This window comes from Syngnathoides biaculeatus, chromosome 23 (genome assembly GCF_019802595.1).
Source record: "Syngnathoides biaculeatus isolate LvHL_M chromosome 23, ASM1980259v1, whole genome shotgun sequence".
Classification (NCBI taxonomy): Eukaryota; Metazoa; Chordata; class Actinopteri; order Syngnathiformes; family Syngnathidae; genus Syngnathoides; species Syngnathoides biaculeatus.
Window position 1 is genome coordinate 12,156,799 of NC_084662.1, and position 24,418 is coordinate 12,181,216.

The 24,418-nt window shown below is 41.4% G+C and overlaps 1 protein-coding gene across 4 annotated transcripts; it reads right to left on the reverse strand.

Moving 5' to 3' along the window:
- Positions 1-6,539: 6,539 nt before the first annotated feature.
- On the reverse strand, positions 6,540-22,849 carry taf1a (TATA box binding protein (TBP)-associated factor, RNA polymerase I, A). 4 transcript variants are annotated; one of them, XM_061813001.1, is made up of 11 exons: positions 22,693-22,849; positions 22,292-22,459; positions 21,863-22,029; positions 21,663-21,776; positions 21,387-21,585; positions 20,116-20,237; positions 19,795-19,953; positions 19,600-19,666; positions 17,970-18,093; positions 17,716-17,870; positions 6,540-6,695 (listed from the first exon to the last, which is right to left on the reverse strand). In XM_061813001.1, exons 2-11 carry the CDS (start codon positions 22,416-22,418, stop codon positions 6,688-6,690), a joined length of 1,242 nt encoding a protein of 413 aa, XP_061668985.1. In that variant the 5' UTR covers positions 22,419-22,459; positions 22,693-22,849; the 3' UTR covers positions 6,540-6,687. The 4 variants fall into 4 exon arrangements, with proteins under 4 accessions (XP_061668985.1, XP_061668986.1, XP_061668984.1 ...); XM_061813002.1 differs by lacking the exon at positions 6,540-6,695 and adding an exon at positions 15,485-16,623 and having other exon boundaries at positions 17,750-17,870; XM_061813000.1 differs by lacking the exon at positions 6,540-6,695 and adding an exon at positions 15,486-16,623 and having other exon boundaries at positions 21,681-21,776.
- Between the last annotated feature and the right edge of the window lie 1,569 nt (positions 22,850-24,418).

Genomic DNA, 24,418 nt, shown 5'->3' on the forward strand with positions numbered 1-24,418 from the left:
AACCGCCATTTCCACTAGGCTAAAAAATACAGAACTTTGTACAGATTATCTTTCATATTTTATCCACTGATGACCATATCTAAATATAAGTGAGGTACTTTTTTTGATTTATTTTTTGTGTTGGTAGTTGACATCTACAGTGATGTATAATGGTATTGCATCTTATTTAGAACTGCTCCCAATATTCATGGTGGTAAATGTAAAAAATGAAAAAATATTAAACACCTACATATTTGTATTGGCTATCAATATATTGTGCAAGGGGTCATAATGTTTGTGTACATGGATGGTGGCGGGAAAGCGTTTGACGATATCTAGGTTAAAGAATACTAATAGTGAGCCCTTCATGAACAGATATAAAGATACATATTTATCCTTATTACAAACCAGTGCGGAGTTGCTTTCAATTACCCTTCAATAATGGAGTGAAAACAAGGTGGCGTTTTTCAAACGAGGTCCCAAAATGACGCCTTGAGCAGTTATGTAAATTCAACCAGTCCCGCCAGTATGACTGGTTTCATGTGGCTAACGTCAAACAGAAAAGATAAGACAACCTAAATCTGATTTCATGGCTTACCCGGAACCAGCGAAGGTTCCTGAAAGAATTCGGTCATGATTCAAAGTGTGGGGGGGGGGGAATTATTGTATTTTAAATGTTGATTGTTGACAGGCAGCGCAACATTTTTTTGGGCCCTCCCCCCCTTTTTTTAAACTCTTGCAAAAGCACATTTCAGCTTACAGAAATGTCAGTCAGTGGAAAACATGACTGAATGCGGTTTTCTATATCAGTTTTGAGATCACACCAATATGAGATCATGACAAATGAAGTCAAATCCTGTCAACTTTTTTTTTTAAATTTTAAGCGTGGAAAATGTGACTGATTCGACATGCTATTTTGCCAGGCCACAATGAAGACACAAACCACTTCCTGTCTTTGACAAGGTACAGACTTAATGTCACATTCATAGCAGCAAGGGGGGGGGGGGTATTAAAATAAGCTTCAGAACCACTGAAAATTCATAAATGCTTTTTGCAAAAGCTTTCAAGAATAGAGTTGAATTACCTGTGTTTTTCAGTCCTTAATGTGCATTTTTATGTAATTGACTTTGCGCTATCTGGTGAACCGTCGCATCGACGCTTGAGAATCGGAGGGACATATGACCTCACGAGGGTCGCGGGGAGTGCTGGAGCCTATCCCGGCTGTCAACGTGCAGGAGGCGGGGTACACATTGAGACAAACAGCCGCACTCACAATCACACCTCGCGAAAATTTAGAGTGCCCAATTAATGTTGCATGTTTTTGGAATGTGGGAAGAAACCGGAGTGCCTGGAGGAAACACACGCAGGCACGGGGGAGAACATGCAAACTCCACACAGGTGGGTCCAGGATTGAACCCGGGACCACAGAACTGTGAGGCCAACACTTTACCAGCTGATCCACCGTGCCGCCCCATGAGAAAATAGTATGGAAGTAAACATGTGCCACCATGATTTGAACTTGAAATGTACAGTGATCACATTTTCAATTGTTGTATTTCAGTGTAACTTTTCAAGGCGGCATGGTGGATCAACTGGAAAGCCTCACAGTTCTGAGGACCCGGGTTCGAACCCAGCCCCGCCTGTGTGGAATTTGCATGTTCTCCTAGTGCCTACGTGGGTTTTCTCTGGCCATTCCGGTTTCCTCCTGCATCCCAAAAACATGGAACATTAATTGGATACACTAAATTACCCCGGCCTCCTGCCCGTTGATAGCTAGGATAGGCTCGGGCACTCCCCACGACCCTTGTGAGGATAAGTGGCAAAGAAAACTCCCATAACATCCATCTATGGGAGTGTCTAGAAAAGACAATCTTTTTCTACCGAACTGCAAGCACAGAAGCACCGGTATTGACATGATGTAGTATTAGTAGTCTTTCACTTTTTGTGGTGCGGTATCGCGGTACTTTTCTAGTACTGGTACAAAATGCAACCCTAATGTGCTCACTGCGGGAATATAAACACCATCAGACATTATCCGATCCGCTCCAATTCGTCCCTGTGTGCGATAATGCTTCCATTCTGGGAGAAGGTCACAATTAAATTGGCCCCTCACCCTCGGGCAGAATGACAATATTTTGCTATTTTTGAGATGGTTATCGCACATTTCACTGAAGACAGGGGGGGGGGCACTGAATCGAGACGTCGAACGCACGGATGGCGAGTGTCAATGACCGGGGGTTGCCTTAACGCATGCGATTGTTCTTGCGCATTTAAATGCTGGCATCACCTACTATACAATATTTACGGGTTGCTTGGTAACCGCATGGATGATTCAGCCCTTCCCGTAGGGGAAGGAAGGGACATGCCAACGCAATTGAATAATACTGAGCACGCCGGCTCAGCTCGGGGTAAATCGGTTTGTTATGAGTTCAGAGATGGGGGAACGCTACGGTGAGACCACTTTTGTTTATTTCGTGTGTCAGCCATCTTGCAGAAGCGACACCACAAAGTTTGCGCTCGAAAACTCAACGCGCCGCATGCCGCCGCGACCGAACGCTCGTCTCGCCTTCGCATTTCATAACCGTCGTTGAGGGGATTGCCGAGGGGACGGTCTCGAGACGTGGAAGGTTTGAGGTTGAGGAGAAAAAGATAAATCTACTCTCAGTCGTTATATAACTGGTGAAAGGCAGCGAATAATGAGGCCAGAAAAAAATGAAAATAATGTGAATCATTTCTGTTTAACCGTTCGAGTCAATTATGAAAGATAATGTTGGGATATTCGAATGCCGTGCACTGTCAAGGCTGGATAAGGGCTGAGGTCACCATGGGAACAAGTGGAATTAATATTTAATTACTTCAACAAAAGGATACTTTTTTTTTTTTAAGACAAATGCAAGGGAAGTGAAACGTGAGGTTAATTGCGAAAGGTGAGTCCCTACCACGTATTTGTTTGATTTTGCATTTCCATTATTATCGTCAATTTAGCCAGATTGTACCAGAAAGGTGTGCATCTTTCTCACGTTGCCTGAAGTTCCATTTCCAGGTTCCCTGGTTATTGTCCCATTTTTCTTCCCCACTTTGGCTTGCCACTGCTGTTTCCCGTCAGGGGTGGCATTTGGAATACATAATCACAAACAAACAAAAAAAAAAAAAAAAAAAAAAAAAAACACACTTGAGGAGTTAATCCTTTGTTCATCCAGTGAGCTGAGAAAATTGTTCTATTTACATGCTCATTACCCTTTTCTTCTTCTAGGACAGATGCTCACGTCTCGCAAGCGAAGACGCCTCACAATGGTTTTGGAGGCGTCTATTTTCTGGAAGTCAATGTTTGCCACCAGGATTTGAATTTGACATGTAAAGTGATCACATTTTCAATAGTTGCGTTTCAGTGTAACTTTTCAATGTTAACAATTCAACCGGCTACAATTCGCTGTCTGAAATTCGCCATCTGTGCCACCAGGCAGGGTTATTTCAGGTCAGAACCGAGCACCCGGCCAATCGCAGTTACGCTTTCTTAGTCACGTGACGTCACATACTAAGAAAGCGGAACTGGATTGGCTGGCTGTTCGGTTCTGACCTTAAGTGACCCTGTCTGGCGGCACAGACGGTGAATTTCAGACAGCGAATTGTAGCCAGTTGAATTGTTAACATTGAAAAGTTGCATCTAGCCATTCTCTATGCCAGCTGATCCACCGTGCCGCCCCCAATATATTTACACTACATTAAAAAAAAAATTGCCTCGTTATAACGAAATATTTAACTGCCATAGCTAATACAAAACGTAATTTTCGATGTTACTGATCAGTCAATGGAAGATATGAGAATTTTATCAATCATAGTGTTGTTACTTCTGTGGCACAGATGTCAAACTCAAGGTCCTGGGGCCAGATCTGGGCCACCACGTGATTTCATGTGGCCCGCGAAGCCAAATCTAGAGTGTCAATTTCCATGATTCTTGTAAAAATCTGTACCAAAATTTCAAATTGTCATGTACATACATACATATACATGCTCACAATCACACCAAGGGGCAATTTAGAGTGTCCAATTAATATCGCATGTTTTGGGGATGTGGGAGGAAACCGGAGTGCCCGGGAAACTCCACGCAGGCGCGGGGAGAACGTATAAACTCCACATAGGCGGGGTCGGGATCGAACCTGGGTCCTCAGAACTGTGAGGCCAATGCTTTACCAGCTGATCCGCCATTCCGCGCTCTCATAACATATGTCCAGAATTTGTACGGAGAAAGAAAGCCGTTTCAGCTCGAATAATTTCACCAGTCCTAGGTCAAAGTCAGAATCTTGGCATGGTAACAACACTACATGATGTGTTTCATAAACAAAAACTTTTATAGCAACTTTTAACTGCGCTCCAACCAAGCAGCTCGTCAGAATATACTTGCCGTCTTCAACCTCTGACACAAACACACGGGCTCAAATATAAATAACAATGACTCTCTAAGCGTCCGTTGTTAATCGCGTGTAGCAACTGTATCTAGGACGGGGGGGCGCAGGGGGGTGTGGGGGTGGGTCACCTGCTGCATGTCTGCGCGGCAGCATGGGACTGTCCCACTGCGACTCAGCGTCGTGATTGATTCGCATTGCTACATAATTGCAAATTAACGCGGGAACGATACAGTATGTAGAACTATTGCAGTACTAGCTCAGCACAAAATGTTGTGCGTGACTGCGACGTGTGATCCGGCGACTTTGATAGGCCGTCTTCAGTCTTGTTCTGCTGTCTCTGCAGCCGCTGTTCTTTCTGTCGAGGCTAACTCCCTAGAAAATTCCACACAAGCTGTCAGAAATGTGAAACGCTTCACTTGCGATGACAGAGAGGGAGGACGGAGGAGGAGACACCGCAGGTGCACGGAATAGCACAATAAAAGCTTTTTGTGAATTTTGAGCGTTCGCCATTAAAGGGGAGGTTACACACAAGAGTAAATATATCAAACAGTTGATAAATATTTCAATGGAGATGTAAACTGTTAGGGTGCTATGTTTATAACGGAGTTTGTACGGTGCTGACATAATCTGAATTCGTACGGAAAGTCGGAATGTGTCATGTTCTATCATGAACCTACGCTAATGCGCTAGTAACACTGTAGTAAACAATGTAACAGTAAATACGACAGTAATTGAGCATTTCTTCTTGTCCTGTGTGACAACGTAGTTTTAGGCGACAAACAAGTTTATTGTGTGACTTGAAATGTCAAATTTACAGTAAACATTTTGCAGCCATGAATATCAAAAAACTTATAGAGCTTGTGCACGTGACGTCACCATTTTCACGGTGCCATATTGCCGGTCAAAAAGAGCTGCTCGACAGTGTGGGGATATTGAACCGGAGCAGAATATTCACAATGCCCGAGACTTGTTGTGCTGTTGGTTGTCACAACAGACGAGACAGATATTCAAAGAGGTATTTCTATAGAATACCAGATGAAAAAACGAGAAATGAAATGATGAATGGATTTCGGCAATTAAACATGATGGATGGGTGCCAACCAAAATACGCACACGCCTGTGTCATGATCACTTCATTTCAGGTAGGAATTCTTCTTCTCAATAACAAATTCCCAAGAAGTATTTATAATGCCAAGTTGGCTCATTTGAGAACAATGCGTTAAAAAAACAAAACAAAAAAAAAAAGACAGGGAGTCGTCTCCAACGTACACGGAAGCGTGTTGGGGCCACACGTTAATCTTCGGTAAATCTCTCCCTGACAGACTTTTTTAAATATATACATATATATGTATTGTTCTCAAATGAGTCCAATGCGTATTTAAAAAAAGAAAATAAACAGTCGGTCACACAGAGGTTTAACCAAGTTCAACGTGTGGCCGCAACGCGCTTCCGTGTATGAGGAGCCGACTCGTTCGATCTAAGAACAGCTTCAGCAACGAAGTATTTGTTTGCGTCCAGACTTTTGTCCGCTTTGAAACTCTTCCGTATAAATCTCGATGACTTACTCTCCAGATCCATGTGTAGATTGAGTTTCCAAGACAAGGGGAAGCGCGTTAACGGTCCAATTTCTTATCGGTGAAAACATCGACTTCGGCATTAAATATGGGTCCTCTGTGCCAAGTGTCTCTCATTTTTCCACGTACCTTCGTTTATTATCACCTTCTAAATGGGTTAGGGTTAGACAAACCTCTGGGCGTCGTGCTACAAGATGTATTTTCGCGTTATCTCCAACCCACACACACCACAACCTGGCGTACCCAGAGAAAACCCACACGTCCACGGAGAGAACATGCAAAAACATTCAGGAAGGCCGGAGCCTGGATTTGTACCTTTAACCTGAGTATTATGAGGCGGATGTGATAATCAGAAATAATTGTACATATTGTAGAACTGATGTTGGATGTCGGCAGTGACGCAAACAAAACAAAAGCCATGTGGCTTAGCGAGCCACGATAGGGGCTGGGGGCAAGTTAAGTGTGAGCGTTTGTAGTTTAAGCTTGCAGTCCTCCTAAAACTGTTTTTACCGTTAAAATAAAATACATGGTAAAAGTAATTTCCATACTCCTGTGACCCAGCACAAATTTGATTTGGTATCACGCGGGGAAACGTTGTGTGTGAGCATGTCGATGCCTTGCTATCATTGTCCGTCATTCTCTCAAGTGCGCATCTTGGGTCGATCCTTGTCGTTTCCATTCAGCGCCACCGTCGAGGGTTTGCCGACCATTAACGTTGCATTCGAATGTCAGTCCACTGAAATCACACGCGAAAAACAGTTTACTCGTCATGCATCCAGAACAAGTCGGGGGAGAGAAGAGCAGTAGTAAAGTTTCCCTGCCTGCCGCTGGAGACTGTGCGGGCATTTAATAAGGTCGCTTCACAAATGTTACAACTGTTGTAGTTGCAGTGGATGAGAGCGGCACCATGGGAAATATTGCATGCAGTTTTTTTTTTTGTTCAATCATACTTTCAATTTCTTTACACAGCAGTCAAAATCGAGTAGATCAACGACAAAGTGTCTCTTCTTTCTTTTAATTAGAAAGGCTCAGTTGATAAATTTCCTGATTATTAGTGAACACAAAAGCTCACTTTGCCTTGAGAAATGTCCTTTGACAAATAATTTTGTCACTAATACATCAAATATTCACTAATGGGATTGATGATTTCTTTTGTTTGTGTATTAAACTGTCAGTGACTGCACAAATCATTTAGGTATTTATTCTTCTGGGGTACATCCTTTCTCTCATTTAATATTTAATAAGACAATCATAAACGTCATCTTTCTGTTCTTTTGAAGTCCCTAAGAAGAAGAGGAAAAAAAAAATCACATGACCCTCTCCTTTGTGTCCTTTATCCGGATCTCCTCGGTGAACAAATGTTCTTTTCTGAGACCGAAGCCAACAATACAGGAAAGATAATGATGTCATTAGCGGCCTTGGAAAAGTAGCGAAAATGAAAACCAAAACAAGACAGAAGAGGATAGCGACGTGTGTCACTCGGTGATGTCATCCGTCCGAGCGTCCAGTGTGACAGAGACGGCGGCAGCGGCCTGAGTCAGAGGATGACATCAACGCTACAAGCTGTCAGACGGGTCATGAAAGGCCTTTGTCCCGTGCACCCATTGTCCGCCGGTTAATGCAAGTCATTCAGCCCGCCACCGGCCTTAACATTTGTTAATCTGACCTAACACACTGCTCGCTACACGTCAGGACAAAGAAACACAAACAGTGCATTTAAAAGCTGGCGTAGACCAAAGCCAGCACAAAAGACCAGCATTTTGATTGAGGTCAGGCAATGAAAACTGACCATTAGACAGATTCACTGGAAGGCACAATGGATGGCTTGTTGGTTGCGCTGCTATCAACCCTAATTTACATCAGTTTTGTTCTAAAAACGGGAGATGTTTGGTTATTTATTTGCATGCCGGCCTCCTTAGTTAGAGCCGATTCCTCGTTTTTCATCCAGACGAATAACTCCGCGGCCGCCAATTATCCAGCAATAAGTTCCATTTCATTTTGTCGTGTTACGTTAGATAAGTGAGATAGTTTAGGTTCTGTAACCTTTTGAAGCGAAAATGTAAAAGAGTCTTCAGTTTTAAAAGCAACAAAATCTGAATTTGCACAAGATGTAACATGCATTGTAAACAAACCAACGTTAGCCTGCTTCATTGCTAGCATCCCTTAGTCATGATTGTGTTACTACAAAACCAAATGTTATTGGTTTGAAAACTTTGGCCTCACAGTTCTGAGGTCCCGGGTCCAATCCCGGACCCGCCTGTGTTCTCCCCGTGTCTGCCTGGGTTTTCTCCGGACGCTCCGGTTTCGTCCCACATCCCAAAAAAACACGCAAGATTAATTGGACACTCCAAATTGCCCCTAGGTGTGATTGTGAGTTCGGTTGTTTGTTTCTATGTGCCCTGCAATTGGCTGGCGACCAGTTCAGTTCAGCTGGGATAGGCTCCAGAACTCCCCGCGACCATTGTGAGGATAAGCGGCTAAGAAAATGGATGGATGGATGGATATATACACATATATTGTGTGTGTTTGTGTGTATATCATCTTTATTGCTCACATCCAATTCATTGACCAAGTAATTACATCATACAGTATATTATTAAATTCTAATCCTCTGAATGAAATCACTGACAGCTGTCAAAATATACTGGAGTGATTTTCCCTGCGAGGATTAAAAGTACACATGAAAAAAAAATGTATTCAATGATTGAATTGCGAAATAATGAATGGCAACAGCTCCAATTGTAAGACTTAACCGTCATATATCGTAGATCGCTTAAATGTCACAGAGCAAAGAAGCACTTCATCTATGACAAATGTAGATCTTTTACAGGAAAAAAGATGAGCGGAAAAAAAGAGAGGTGGAAACACGCTCCCACGCTCGCGCAAACTAGAAAATACATGTGGCTTTGTAACATTTTCCAACCGTTCAATTTCCCACTGTGACCGCAAGGTTCGGGTTACGCGTGCGCTAAAACCAGAAGTTGAAAAAAAGGTGCCGTGACAATGGGTGTACCGAATGGTACCAAGGTTACAGAACGGAAACATACTTCATGCAAAAAAAAAAAAAAAAAATGTTTGTTTTAAATGGTTGAGAAAGTGAGACACAAATCAAGAAAATAAAAAATAAAATTACAGGCAGCAAGGTAGTTATGGCTACTTTTTTTAATTGTTTGTCATTCTAATATGTTGACATTAAATTCAACAACAAATTTGAATCTAAACCACAGGTATTTGGCCAGGCCGGAGGCCAGTGGAATCTTAATAATTCATATCAGCCTGGAATTCTGTTCCGCTCCCGTCTTCCATTTTTTAAAAAATCATTTCCCCTCCATGTACTCTATTTTGTAGTACATTCACAATGTTACGACCTGGAATGCAATAAATGGCATCCCTACGCCTTAGGTGAGCACTGTCGGGACGACGCACTTTGCATTTCATCGTCGCTCCGCTAAGGCGCAGGACTGCGGCGTTTGATCCCGTGCGGCGCTTTGACTACAAATCTTCAGTACTTATCTTCTTCACCGCTAGATCCACTGGGCTTTTTAGCCACAGGTACTATTTATTGACATTGGTAAGTACTTACACACTAGCGGCCTATAGGCCGGACGCGCTCTCTCGTACTGAATGAGAAAACGTGCCCAAACTTTTCACTGATAGTCTCGTGCAGGGAGGGTGTCAAACTCATTTTTGTCGCGGGCCAAATTGTGGTGAGTTTCCCCCGGAGGGCTGTTATGTGAAACCATGAAAATCTTTCACCTCATCATATTTACAAATGAAATTTATGAGCGAGTTCTGTAATCACAGATCGAGGGTAATGGGTTTTTGAACTACTGCTGTCGTTTGGTCACAGAATATTGCTTGCAATATTTCAATCTTACCATTTATGATATGATGATTTGAAACGTTAGTACAGATTTTTTTTTTTAAATCATGGAAGTTGATAAGTTGACATAAAGTCATGCAGCGGGCCAGATTTGGCCCCCGGGCCTTGAGTTTGACACCTGTGGTCTAGTGTATAGATAGTTCCGATGAGCGAGAGGATGGATATAGTTCTGTACCAACTACCCATTCACATGGGTTCCAACATTTGAAATTACGTACATTGTGACTGAACAGTTCAGCTAGCATGCACATGTGCACTTGTGTTAACACACACTTGTTTAAAGCGTTCGTCTCTCACACAATTAGAAAAGGGTCACAAATATTCTCAGTGAAATGGAAAAACCCTCTAAACACCGACAAAAACTGCATTTGTCGGAGTGACGTTCATGTGGCTTCTGTGTAATTTGGTGCAGAGAAAACTGGAGTACAATAAAACCAAAGCTCTACCTTAAATTTTAATCAAAACATGCACCGGAATTTACATAAGCCACACCTGTGTAAAAGCCGCAAGTGGCCACATTGAAACACGAGATATTTACAAAGAAAGACGGTACACAGAAAGAGTTTTCAAAGTTTTCATAGATTAGTTTAGCTTAATATAGCAACAACACGGTAGCACGAACAGGACTGGTAAAAAAAAACAAAACAACATACTGGTAAAAAAAACAAAATAAAAAAAAAACATGCCTAAATCATTGAGACGAGAGTGGCACTAACACTAGCATGGCGCTAACGCTATCGCTAACAGAGCCAGTTAAAAAAAAAAGACCACTGAGACACGACAGTAACACAGCAGCAACACGCCAGCACAGCGCTAACGCTAGCGCAGCGCTAACAGGACCAGTTAAAAAAAACATACCAGTAAAAGTCACTTCCTCGGCACATACATTCCACTGGTCTGGTTCAACATATCCTGAATTCTATAATTTTGGGAGCATTCTGGAACGTTCCAGCAAGTGATAGAAGCATATTAATTATTTCTTGTAGCCAGTATACTACAAAAAAAAAAAAACATCTAATCCTAGCCCACCGCAGCTGAGCTTCCCGAGAAAATCCGCTCAGTTATTATTCCTCCAATACATTATTGAAAGCTATTTTTTGCACTTGGAGAACAAAGCTATTGCAGTTGTCAACTTTCAACTTCACGGTCGGGGGGAGGGCGGATATTTTGGGAATCTTTTTTTTTTTCCCTCTCCTCCTCCCCGAAGTTCCACAAGACACGTCTCTCCTCAAGCAATTTCGTCTTAGCATCTGCCAGTACCGAGTGCGTCGCGAGCTTCCAAGAGTCAACCGTCCAAGACGGCCATCGTGTAACATTTAGCGCTGATTCCTCTTAATTCTGACTTTTGATGGATTTTCGCTTGACTTATGTTTGCTAGTTTGATCCCCTGCACTGTTTTGAAGATTCCGGCGGCGGGCTGATGTTTTCCTTTAAGGTTCTCCTTTTGTAGCACGCACCACCGCCAAGCACATCAGTATGTTAAGCCCCAGTTGTAAGGCAGTATTAAGACGTTTTCACCCCCCCCCCCCCCCACGTCTCCTTTAACACCCTGCACTCCCTGAACGTACCGCACTTGAAACCGTTGTGCGGTTAACGAGAAGTTTAGATTTAAGTCACAAATCCATCGAGCCCCCGGCCAAGCAAGAATCAGAGGGCAAAGTGCTGCTTGCTCTCCCTCCCCCGTGTCGGGGAGATGAGGTGCAAATGTAAGAAGGTGAAATTCAATTAATTTCAAACTTGCACAGCAAAAAAAAACAACAAAAAACGATGCCTTTCTAGGCCTAGAAATGAATTCAAAATTTTCCTTTTCACATTTTTTTCCCCCTCATCACAGTAACCTTGAAACCTCCTCCGACAGTTAAATATAAAAGAAAAGCCTACAGTGGAACCTCCAAACTCAAACGCTCCAAAAACAGTTACAATTTAGTGTCAAACAAATAAAATGTGGAATAATGTAAAAAAAATTAAACGTGGTTACCAAATGTCATGAACGACCAATAATAAATGTGTGTGTAGAGCAGGGGTGTCAAACTCATTTTTCTCACGGGCCACATTTTTGTTCCGGTTTCCCTCAGAGGGCCGTTACGACTATTGAACAAAAATATTCAATCATCTCATCATATTTACATCATCAATTTATGAACTAGTTTTGGAATCAGAAATCAAGGGTTTTGTATTTGTCAACTATTCACATTTGGTAACACAAAAACGCTTGTAATATCTCAACTTTATCATTTATGATATATATGACCATTTCAAATTTTGGTACATATTTTTACAAGAATCGTGGAAATTGACACTCTAGATTTCGCTTCGCGGGCCACATTAAATCATGTGGTGGGCCAGATCTAGCCCCCGGGCCTTGAGTTTGGTGTAGAGCGTTTGTCCTCGGGTTAAGACGGTCTCGACCTAAGACGTTTCCACTTTACAACACCTCCCCCATCCGCCATTTTGTCTGGCTGATGCTTGTCCGTGTTTACGCGCCGGGAGTATCTTCGCATTTTTCGCTCTCCTTTTTCGACATTATCGCCCCAAAGAAGAAATCTGTGTCTTTTAGCAATTCTTCTGCAGCCAAAAGAAAATCCATCACCATGGAAATGAAGCTCAAGATCATAAAAAGATCGGAGAAAGGAGAGACACCAACACCACCAAGGCTTCAGTCGGTCGACTGTGGTGACATTTATTTAAGACAAAGCCCGAACTTTAGCGCAAGTGACGAAGGGTTCTGTTCCTCTGTCGGATACAATGATCACAAAACAAGGTTCTTTGATACTTGTCGAGATGGAGAGGTTTGAGGACCAGGTTCCCCTTCTTCTTCTTCTTCTCCATTCACCTCTCAGCAGTAATGCCAAGTACACCATCTTGTTTATTTCAATTTATTTGTTTTTTTATACAAAGTATTTTGATGTAAATTCTGACTCTAATTGTGGAATCCAACTGAAGTCGAAATTCGAGTTAAGTCGCTACTGTAGGAACGGATCTGTCGTAAAACGAGGACTCCCTGTACTAACTTTGAGAAAGATTTAGAACAGAGGTGTCAAACTCGAGGCCCGAGGGGGGGGGGGGCAGATCTGGCCCGCCACAAGATTTTATGTGGCCCGCAACGCCAAATCTCGAGTTTCCATTTCCGTGATTCTTGTAAAAATCTGTATCAAAATTTCAAGTTGTCTTATATCATACATGATCAAGTTGACCTATTAAAAGCACTTTTGCGATACCAAACATAAATAGTTGAAAAACACGTTACCCTTGATTTCTGATTCGGATTCTGGTTCATAAATTGATGACACAAACACGATGAGACGAGTCAAAATTGTTTATTGTTTCCCAGTCAAAACGGCCCCCTGAGGGAAACTCCAACGACGATGCGGCCCGCGAGAGAAATGAGTTTGACACCCGTGATTTAGAAAGTGCGTGCAAGTCACGGGATTCGGCAGCTAAGGGGGGCTTTTCACAGATGTGCATATAATAACACGGCGGTGAACTTCCTTTATGGTTAAGGCAGACGCCCTTGAAATGGCTGAATTGTTTGCTTTTGTTTATATGTTGTCACCGTGTTGTTTTTCCACTAATGCTCTAATATTGCATAAGTTATCCTAAACAACATTGCTTCTTTGTTGACAATAATTAGTTGATTGTAATACTGTCGGGTTAATATTGGGATTGGATGGCAATTTGCTGAAGATTATGGATTTGTATTAGGCTAAAACCATAAGAAAAATGAACAGTTACGTGAAAAATTATTTAATAGGATACCGTAAACACACACCCAAAATAAGGGAAAATCTTTCTATAGTTTTACTAAGCTAACCCACGCATTTCACAATAGAAGTATTTCACAGCACACAACTAAACAAAAAAATCCTGGGAATATTAATACTATAAAAATGATGCTGTAATCTCAATCAACTCACAAATTTAGACTTCATGTGACATTTGGGCCTGTTCAATGGAAGACAAATCTGATGTACTCGAAAGAAACCACAATTTATTCAATTGTTTGACTTACAACCACTGATCTAAAAAAAAAATAAAAAATATTGGATAGCTCATTGGCCGCCAAAGCCGAAGTCGCCATCCACCATCTTGATACTCCCAAAACAAGCATGCCGACCTGTGCGTTAATCGTCAGTTTCGTAGCTGTGAGAAAATATTCCACAGATAAATTACAAAGATTTACTTTGACACTGTTAAAGTTTGTTTGTAATGGTTTTTTGCTTTAATTTTCTGATGAGCTTAATTCAATTAAAGTTTTGTTCACGATTATTGTTGTTCACTAGTCACTCTCTGCTTCACTTTTAGAGGCCGACGGTTTTTCGCGAAAAAGCAATGTAAATATTAAGCAAGAAAACACATTTTCTGGTACATTTTTGATGAATTTCATAAACCAGAACTCTGCAAAGTGAATTTTTCAAATGCAAGGAAAAAAGTTTAGATTTTCTGTCTGAAATAGGACGTCGCAGAGACAATAAATGAACAACGCATTTAGCATGTATTTTCCCAAAAATATATCTAAATGATTGACTTAAAATTGAATGTTTTTACGAGAAAAAATGCTTCGTTTTTTTGCTTTGTCATGATGATCGCACTTCATAGCGTATTTTGGGAAGAGTTAATATGTCACGGAACTCGGCCCCGAGGTAATGTGCAAGGTTTCTTGGTAGTCACGGTGTTCTATGTCTTTCCCTTGCAATTAGCCTTTTTTGGCTTACCAAGCCGAATTAAAAATCCTTCATGTTACCAGACCTGAAAAAATATCAAGCTCACACAACCAGTTTTAATTCTACATGCCAAACTTTGAGAAAAACCCCGCCATAATCCAACCTGTAAACCATGTCCTCCACATGTTTTGGGAGTACCAAGATGGCGGCCAACTGACTTCAACCAATCGACACACTGCTAGATATGGATGCGCTATCCAGTCTTTTTTTTTTTTTTTTTTAAGATCAGATGCTGCAACTGATGCTGATTCTTCTTTGGACTGCAAAATAGTTCCGACTGAATCAACAGCACCCCTGTAGGTTGCAGCTAAGAAGTGCACTCATTTGCCTCAATTGCTTCAAAACATGAACAATCAATTAATTTGCTCATCTAACTCGGGATTATGATCATTTATTCCAAAAACGACACAATGAATCTTGGCTGACTCGCCGCGAGTTACTAGAGTATGTTGTTTTTGCATAATTTTTAATAAAACGCGCTGTCAAAACATACTGCTAACCGCCTTCGTAATTATTTCAAGTTCTGAATGCGAACGGGACTCCGTGGGGAAGCCGAGTTTGGTTATGTAACGGCCTAAACGAAACCTTAAGGTGCATCTGTGACATTACAGTGACAATGTCATATTTGTGTAATCCACAGATGTGGCGTTAATAACAGAAACAAATGTGTTTAAAAATATGAAGCATGAGACAATCGCGAGCGGTTAATGTTTGGGGTTCTAAGTTTTTAAATGACATGCGACTTGTATTCTCGGATCTCTTCGGCAGCTGCTTCTATGGTCAGGCAAGTGCTCTGGGCTTTTGGTTTATGTAATGACTGCAAAGCAACACACACGCACGCACGCTCACACACACAGCATAGCCAACATTGTGGCAAGCCGAATCAAGGGAGCAGAATCATTACAAAACACTCGCATTTATTAAATTGGCACGCTGCTCCAAGCAATCTTTTATTTCACGGTTTGGTGCAACGGTTCCAGAGGAGAAAACATCATTTTGGGAAAACCATGAGTGATGTTGCCATGCAATGACAAACAACTTAAAAAAAAAAAAAAACGGCTGAGCTGCAGCTGGTTGATGCTCTTTTTGGGGAGTCCAGTAAGAAGACCATTACAATAGTCAAGTCTAATTGAGATAAAAACATGGATGAGCTCTTTCTGGTCGACTTGACCAGATACAAGCTTTCAATTTAGCTATGTTCTTCAGATGGTAAGAGGCAGTTTTTGTGATTGATTTGACTCAGAACACCAAGGTTTTGGACTTGGTCTTTGGTATTGGTATTTACTAACAGCAATTCTCTTTTGTTTATTGACAACAATCGTCTCCGTTTTGTTGTGGTTTAGTTGAAAGAAATTTTAGCTCATCCAGTCATTTATCTGCTTTAGACAGTGACACAACACCTCGATTGAACTGTAGTCATCTGGAGACACCGCTAAATATAACCGCGTGTCATCTGCATGATTATGATAGTTCAAATCAAAGTTTTGAAAAAATTGCCCCAAGGGGTAGCACATAAAGGTTGAATTAACCACAATTTCAAATCTTTCATTTGAAGTCGTTTATGACCGCTTTTGTTACAACACACATGGAGCCGTCAACAATCTGTCATGCTAGTCACAATTAAAGTCCGCTGGGTTGTTGTGAGGTCTGCACCGGTTGAGTAATCTCTCATGACAACGGAGCGAACAGAGCATGCGTGCGTTGTGTGCGTACACGCAGACTCGGAGCACCAGTGGTGCGGCAAAAGTCAGCTGAGGACACGGGAATACTTCTAACAAAATGTTACAAAAAGCATAAACCATAAAATACCCATGAGGGCTGGCTCAGAGCTGAATTTGCTTTCCGTCCAGAAAAGGTGGTCAGCCCAACAAACTATTCGAGCAAAATACAGTGCAAGCGCACCTCTCGGTGGAAAAAGAGGGTACTACCTTGTCTTGCTCCAAAATAATCTCTGTGGCGCTCACGATCGTCACCAAATTAATTGTTTAAACACGTTATTTCCCGTCTTCAGCTCTTCTCACCGCCGATTATTTGTCCAGCAGAGTATGTGAGTGTTATTTCTAGAAGTACAAAATCAATAATGAGCTGTACAACATAGTAGAAAATTTGTTGCATCCTATTCTGAAATATTTACAGTAATTCCCAGCCCACAGAATGCACCTGGTTATAATCCTCACCCGGTACATTTGTAAAGGAAATCCCATTTGGTACATACATAGCCCGCAGCCGTGAAAAAGCCGCAAGTGCCCACATTGAAACCGACATTGAAACACTAGATATTTACAAAGAAAGATGGTACACAGAGAGTTTAACGCTAGCGCCGCCGTGCTACCGCTAGCGCCGCCATGCTACCGCTAATGCTAATGCTAGCGACGCTGCACTAATATGGCGGGTTAAAAAAAAAAAAAAAGACATACTGGTAAAAATCACGAAGACACGGCAGTAACATGCTAGCGCTGGGCTAACAGGGCCGGAGCGGTAAAACTCCCTTCCTCGGCACATATATTCCACTGGTCTCACTCTTACCTTTTCCGCTCCAGTGCCCCCTTCCGGCCGTTAGAAAAAAATGCACAAATTAGCTACATCACCGCAGTGTTGAAAGCGTGTGGAAAAAAATTGCGGTTTATATGCCGGAAATTACAGTATATAAACAAGGCCTTTGCAGCTTTAGTAATTGTTTGTTGGAAAAACTTTTGCCTTTTTAATACAAACGGTTTTTTTTTGTTTACTTACGATACTGTTTTCATATCCCAAGGGCATTAAGTTTGGGCCATAAACAGGACTTTGATAATATGAACAAAAGAATGCAGTTCCAAGTGTAGCTCCTTTCAAAGTTCATTTTGGGACTGGATAAACCGTTAATACAGTTGCATTGTGACTGCTTTGTGGAAACGTTTCAATCTATATTTAATGAACCATCCGATTCTTGTCCTCCACTGAGAGTAAAATGAATAATAAATCAAGTCACCAGGAGACGCACCACTGACGTGCAGTGATTTCGCAATGACTATTTCCGACAACATTCAACGATGTCCAATTTGAATTGAAAATAGCAAAGCCGGTGCTTATCGGGTCACAAGAACCAAGAAAAATCATTTGATTTAGAACGGATTGAAATCGATGTAAATATAAACACTATGGCGTTATCTTACCCGGACAGAGGATTTTGCTGAGTGGCGCTTTCACCTTCATCAGCTGCGGTCTTTGCAGGGCATCCTCGGTCGCAAGGAACCTTGTGAAGTGCAGCGCAGCCCACCACTCTTTTCTCGCTGCCATCTTCTCGGCAACAACATCCTTCCAGTCCTCACTGTTTGGACACACGCATCGGAGATGACAGTTAAAACCCACATTCATACAACACTTATGGGATTAGATGAAAGTCAATGTCTTTGGAGCAGTAACACACCTTAACTGTAATTTGTCAATAATGTCTTTTAAACGTTTCCACACGTCCAAATTTGTCCTCCAGCAGGCGTAGTCCAGCATATCAAGGACAACTGCAAGACCCTTTTGGAGGTCTCTCGTTTCCTCTGAAAAAGCAAGAAGGGATATCATATTGAACCTGATACTTTTATCTGCTTTATTTTTTTGGTAACAATCAAACAAGCTGATGCAGTACCAAATTCTTAAAGGTCTACTGTCACGAAATGCATGATTTCTAGTATGTTATTAATGAAAAAAACATCAGCCGGTATAGACCCATCTGTTTTTTCACCACGAAATATGATTTTGACCGATATGGCTTTTTGTAACTCCCGCCATGAAAATCCTTTCCAGGGATTTGTTTTCGAGAAGCAGCAGGAAGTGACGTACTGGGCAGTAGCGCACTCAAGCGGTCTCTTCTGTTTCTCCTAGTTTTACCTGCTGGAAGGTAGCTTGTTATTCCTTCGTGTTAGCCAAAATGCCGGCTTGTTGTATTGCTGGCTATTGCTTGAACACTCGGGAGGATGGATTCACTCTTCACACTTTTCCAAAAGACCCAGTTTGTCGTGAAAAATGGATTGCACAGGTGCAAAGGACGAGTGCTTCGTGGGTTCCAAATGACAGGTAAGTGTGTATAAAGCACATGTGTGAAACTCAAGGCCCGGGGGCCAGATCTGGCCCGCCGCATGATTTTATGTGGCCCACGGAGGCAAATTATGTGTATCTACTTCCATGATTTTTTTTTTGTTCAAATATGTACCAAAATTTCAAATTGTCCTGTCATAAATGATAACGTTGCGATATTACAAGCATTTCTGTTGGAAAAACTCATTACCCTTGATTTCTGATTCCAAAACTAGTTAATTAATTTCATGTGTAAATATGATGAGGCAGTTAAGGATTTTTACGGTTTCACTGCTATACGGGCCCTCTGAGGGAAACCGCAAGTACAATGTGGCCCATGACAAAAATGAGTTTGACACCCCTGGTATAGAGCTATTAAAAAAAATTCTAGTTTGGGGGGGATGACGTAATCCTTTTTTTCAGCGAGCGACAACAACGCTCGCGCCCAGGCCGCGGCGTTGTTGTCGCTCACGGCTCAGTACGCTACATACTGTCAGGGGAGTGTGTTGTTAGTTAGAAGTGATCCGCATATCATCTAAATATGGTTTGAAACGATAGGGTAATATTGCCCCGGTCACTTCACTCGACTGTAAGATGTTCTCTTCTTCGAAAAGAGCTTCCGTGTCAGAAGGGGCGTCGGAAAAATCCCAAAATCTCTGTTTTTCGTCTCCCTTAGTAGGTGCCACTACGTGTTTTCAATGGCGAATGTCCCAGTCTGACGTCTGCTGATGACGTCGCAGGCAATATGGCTACCACTGGGATGTCGAGTGAGACTTCCGCAACTTTCCACAGATATATTTTTTTGTATAGACATTGTCCTAAATAATGTTATATGTATTTTTCATGACAATATCTATTTTAGAATGTTTATAGGCATGACATTGGGCCTTTATAGAATGATAATAGACATCAGCTATAGGGGGGTGGGAATGTATTATTTGTTTGCCAGAGGGCGGTGTGAGTATGTTTTTTTTTTTATGTCAAAATACCTGATTCAAGCAGAAAGGAACTGTAGTCCAACATCAACTCGTGGCTTGGAACTAAATGACAGAGGACCTAAAGTAGATTTGGAAAAAAGGAATGTTTACGTACATAATAATCTTCCTAGAGTTGCTTTGAGTTTCCTCGTAAGATAATTCACAAGAACTTCCGATCACACCGCAGCACGTTAACGGCGGCTTTACCTTTAAATTTTTCATCAATTTCCTCTTTGATGCGCCGTGTCTCTGCAAGAACTGGTACAAATAGACAAGCGCGTTTGGATTCGGGGGGAACGAGCTGTCATACGCGTAGTTGTTCAGGACATTATTTGCCTTCTCCTTAGCATCGTAGAATTCGAGCATCTGTCCCAAAAAATGTTCACATGAACAATATTAAGATGGAGATATTTTACCCCTCATTTTCCAAGCCGCTTATCCACACGAGGGTCATGGGAGTGCCTAACCCAGCTGAGAATTGCAAATGGGTGTATAAATCTTGCAGAAGTGTAGACAGCGCTTGTTTACCTCAACGTAGCTCAATATGAAGGGATCCCAGACGCCAGGAAGTTTTAAAATTTCCTTTAGATTGACTGCCGCCTGTCTAAAGTAGTTGTGCATTTCCTGGCTGCTTTCAGGGTCTGTAAACGCTTGAAAATCGAAAACACATGATAATTACATGTTAAATAAAAATGACAAAATAGTCGACCGACGGATCGAGGTAAATTGCAATTGAACAAGTACAGTGAAGAAAATAAGTATTTGAACACCCTGCTATATATTGCAAGTTCTCCCACTTAGAAATGATGCAGCGGTCTGAAATTTTCATCGTAGGTGCATGTCCACTGTGTGAGAGATCATCTAAAAAGAAATATCCAGTCATCACAATGTATCATTTTTTTAATGATTTACTTGTATGACGATCACAGCGCATATCAAGGCCCGTCTTAAGTTTGCCAATGACCATTTGGATGATACAGAGGAGTCATGGGAGAAATTTTTGTGGTCAGATGAGACCAAAATTGAACTTTTTGGTCACAATCCCACTAACCGTGTTTGGAGGAAGACGAATGATGAGTTCCATCCCAAGAACACCGTCCCTACTGTGAAGCATGGGGGTGCTAGCGTCACGCTTTGGGGGTGTTTTTCTGCACAAGGGACAGGACGACCGCACTGTATTAAGGAGAGGATGACCGCGGCCATGTATTATGAGCTTTTTGGGAACAACCTCTTTCCCTCCATCAGAGCATTGAAGATGGGTCGTGGCTGGGTCTTTCAACATGACAATGACCCGAAGCACCCAGCCAGGAAAACCAGTGGCTCCGGAAGAAGCATATCAAGGTTCTGGGGTGGCCTAGCCAGTCTCCACACCTAAACCCAATAGAAAATCTTTGGAGGGAGCTGAAACTCCATGTTTCTCTGCGACAGCCCAGAAACCTGTCTTATCTACAGAAGATTTGTGTGGAAGAGTGGACCAAAATCCCTCCTGCAGTGTGTGCAATCCTAGTGAACAACTACAGGAAACGTTTGACCTCTGTAATTGCAAACAAAGGCTACTGTACCAAATATCAACAGGTGTTCAAATACTTATTTGCAGCTGTATCACACAAATAAATCGTCATAGATTGTGATTTCTGGATTTTTGTTTTTAGATGATCTCTCTCACAGTGGATATGCACCTCCGATGAAAATTTCAGACCCCTCCATGATTTCTAAGTGGGAGAACTTGCAATATAGCGGGGTGTTCAAATAATTATTTTCTTCACTGTAAATAATCCATGTGATCAGTATTGCCTTACTGCTGTTCCTGGATGCATTTTTCTTGTCGCACCAGATAATGTAGTCCAGCAAGCTCCTGTAGGCCTGGATCAGTTTGGCCTTCTGTTGCTGACGTGCCGACTCTTTGCCGTACCTCCAGCTCTGAGCCGCCGAGAGGTGACGCTTTGCATTCTCGAACTGGCCGTGGAGCAGCAGATGGAAGGAATGTTCCAGACATATCTAGAAATGCGAAGATGTAAAGCAATTTTTGTACTGTACAAAGTCTCGGAAGAGGGTTTCACGTGATGTTAATGTACCATCAAGTATTGTTTTACTCCTGAATGTTTCATTCGCTCATAGATAATGTTATAGTCCTCCATGCTTGACTTGGGGTGGTGATGGAGGATTTCAATGCTGATTCTCCGAATCATCTGAAAAACAAATGGGTTTTTTTCCCCCTTCATCAGGTCAGTCGCTCTTTCTTGTCCCAAATTGTTTTTTAAAAGCCGAACTGTACCTCTTTATAATCCAATCCCAGGCTAACAACACTTGTGTCCTGTAACATTTGGGGATAACACGCCATGTATTCTGCAGCCTCCTGCCATCTGTGATGCAGCATGGCCTCTCTGATCCTCTCGAGGCAAAGCCTCGCTGTCCGGTGGAAGCCCGTTTCCTTTGGCGTGGCTGAAATTCCAAGCGGAGAATAATTTTATTGCAAATCCTTACCACTCAAAGTAGATAAAAAGCACATAATTACATTGAAAGTAAGTTTCTCAGACATCTAGATGGTTTTAAAATAGAAATAAGATGACTGCATCCATCCAAACTGACCAATATTCAACTTCTCAGGGGTGTAATTTTTATTTTTAACTTCCTGGACTGAATATGCTTTAATTAAAAAGTGCAGATGAGGCTCATGTAGATGGGAAGTGATTGTTCTACTCACCTACGAAGAATGGTTCAGCCAGTGGAAGCCTTGACCTTTTCTTTTGAGGGGTAACTGTGTCGTCTAATGAATCATTGGGCTCATTAAACTCCACCGGGGGTTGAAGCTCATTTTCCAGGTCGTCCATTTTCTTTGTCAGTAAGACACTTTGTTCTACCTTTGCGTGAGCTTTGACAGAGACAAATAAGCAAATAGATGACGGTGTTCAAAGTGACACAGTTATTTATTGTAGTAAACGCTGGGGAAAGTTCCCGAGACATTGTGAACATCCTTATATTTAATATATTCGTGACATAATACTTCATGCAGTGTCGTTCATGTTCTTATGAAGGCATCTTTTCCGGTAAGTGGCAAAAATTAGCGGGTTTTTTTTTCAACTGTAGAAAGAAACTAGATCCTACCTGCTCTTAGATGCGAGCTCTTCGAATAACACGTTCATTCACGTGAAATTTCAAATGTAGTCAAATAGCGTTTATTTGTGCGAAATAAATAAAACTCCACATGGTTTTACTGCACGACGGAGAATTTTTTTCTTCTACTGTGTTTTGGCAGGTGATAATTCAAATTGTACAATGGTTCCCTCTACAGGTCAAAATTGGGAAGTGCCGCATGTGGGACTGTGGTTGATGCTAGTTTCCATGATTTTACTGTACTGTACACAGTAAAATAATTCTTTGCTGTAAAATATGCAATTTATATGTTGATGCTGGAAAATAAAAATAGTCAAAATTGATGCTGAAGTACTTTAAAAAGTGCTATTTTATATCTATTGATTATCTGAGCACATTTATTTTATGTTTTAGGAGACTGCTGTAATAGCTGAATTTCTCCTGTGCGGAATAATCACGGAAATTGTAGTAAATTCAAATTAAACAAACAAAAAATTCGATTTTTTTTTTAAATTTTGTTAACTCTTCTAGACTTTGTATCATGATCCTGGGGGGTTATTTGAGGTCATGGACAACAGTACAAGCCAGGTTGCAAGGAATATCTCTTAAATGTGAAAGTCGAGGAAAGATATCTCGCTGACTCATGTAAACAAGTATTTATTTATTTTTTCTTTGTATTAGTCATCAGTTTTGGGTGCTGTTATCATTTTAGCTCCACCAATGTTTAAACACACAAGCGGTGTGCTCACAATATTGACCCATCTGTGGGAATTCCCACAGAGGGCCGACGATGTCCTCATCGGAATTAGTCACTATGAAATTGTAACAGAATAAGGAAAATCTGACGTCTTATTATAAGTGGCCGAACATCTGCGCACATAGCAGTACAATAATAAATATAGTAAATTGTGTTGACTTCATGTTATACATTTGTTTCCATTTTTGGCATGCACTGCTCTGCTGGCTCCAGTCTGCGTAATAAATAGTTCATAAATAAAAGCAAAACACGGTTTTGTTGTCCACAACTGGTTATTTGACAATATTTTGATCATTTACATCACAGGTGTCAAACTCAAGGCCCGGGGGCCAAATCTGACCCGCAAAGGAAAATTATGAGAATCAACTCCATGATTTAAAAAATAAAATTCTGTACTAAAGTTTCAAATCGTCATAACATTGCCCTGGTAAAAAAAAAAATCTATAGAAATTCTATAGAAATCTGTAGAATTCAACATGAATTTGTACAGAAAAACTTGTTCTATAGAACTTTGGCTGTGATTTTCTATAGAATTTCTACAGAACAAGAGAATTTCCATAGAAATTCTATACGACTTGGGTCCTAAAGTTGTATAATTCTTTAGAAATTCTTCAGAAATGTTCTATGGAATTTTTTTTAGCAGGGGTGAGCTATTGCAAACAATATTCTGTGCCCAAATAACAGCAATAGTTCAAAACCCCACTACTCTTGACGACTTGTGACGACAAAACTAGCTCATAAATTTCATTTGTGAATATGACGAGGTGAAACATTTTCATGGTTTCATTTTCATAACAGCCCCTCTGAGGGAAACTGTAACTACAAGGTGGCCCGCGACAAAAATGAGTTTGACACCCCTGATTTACATTATGATTTCATCAATATATCACAAAAAATATTTTGCATGTGTCCCCCTTTTTAGAAACCACGTGATGTTTTCAGTAACATGCATTTCCTCCACCCCCCCCCCCAAAAAAAACA

Bases quoted from the DNA above. Each gene is read 5' to 3' on its own strand.
- taf1a (XM_061812999.1), bottom strand. From the start codon at position 22,418: ATGGACGACCTGGAAAATGAGCTTCAACCCCCGGTGGAGTTTAATGAG. The intron at 21,777-21,862 runs GTACAGTTCGGC...TTTGTTTTTCAG, and splicing joins TGGGATTGGATTATAAAGAG to ATGATTCGGAGAATCAGCAT. The intron at 17,871-17,969 runs GTGTGTTACTGC...GTGTCCAAACAG, and splicing joins ATTGACAAATTACAGTTAAG to TGAGGACTGGAAGGATGTTG.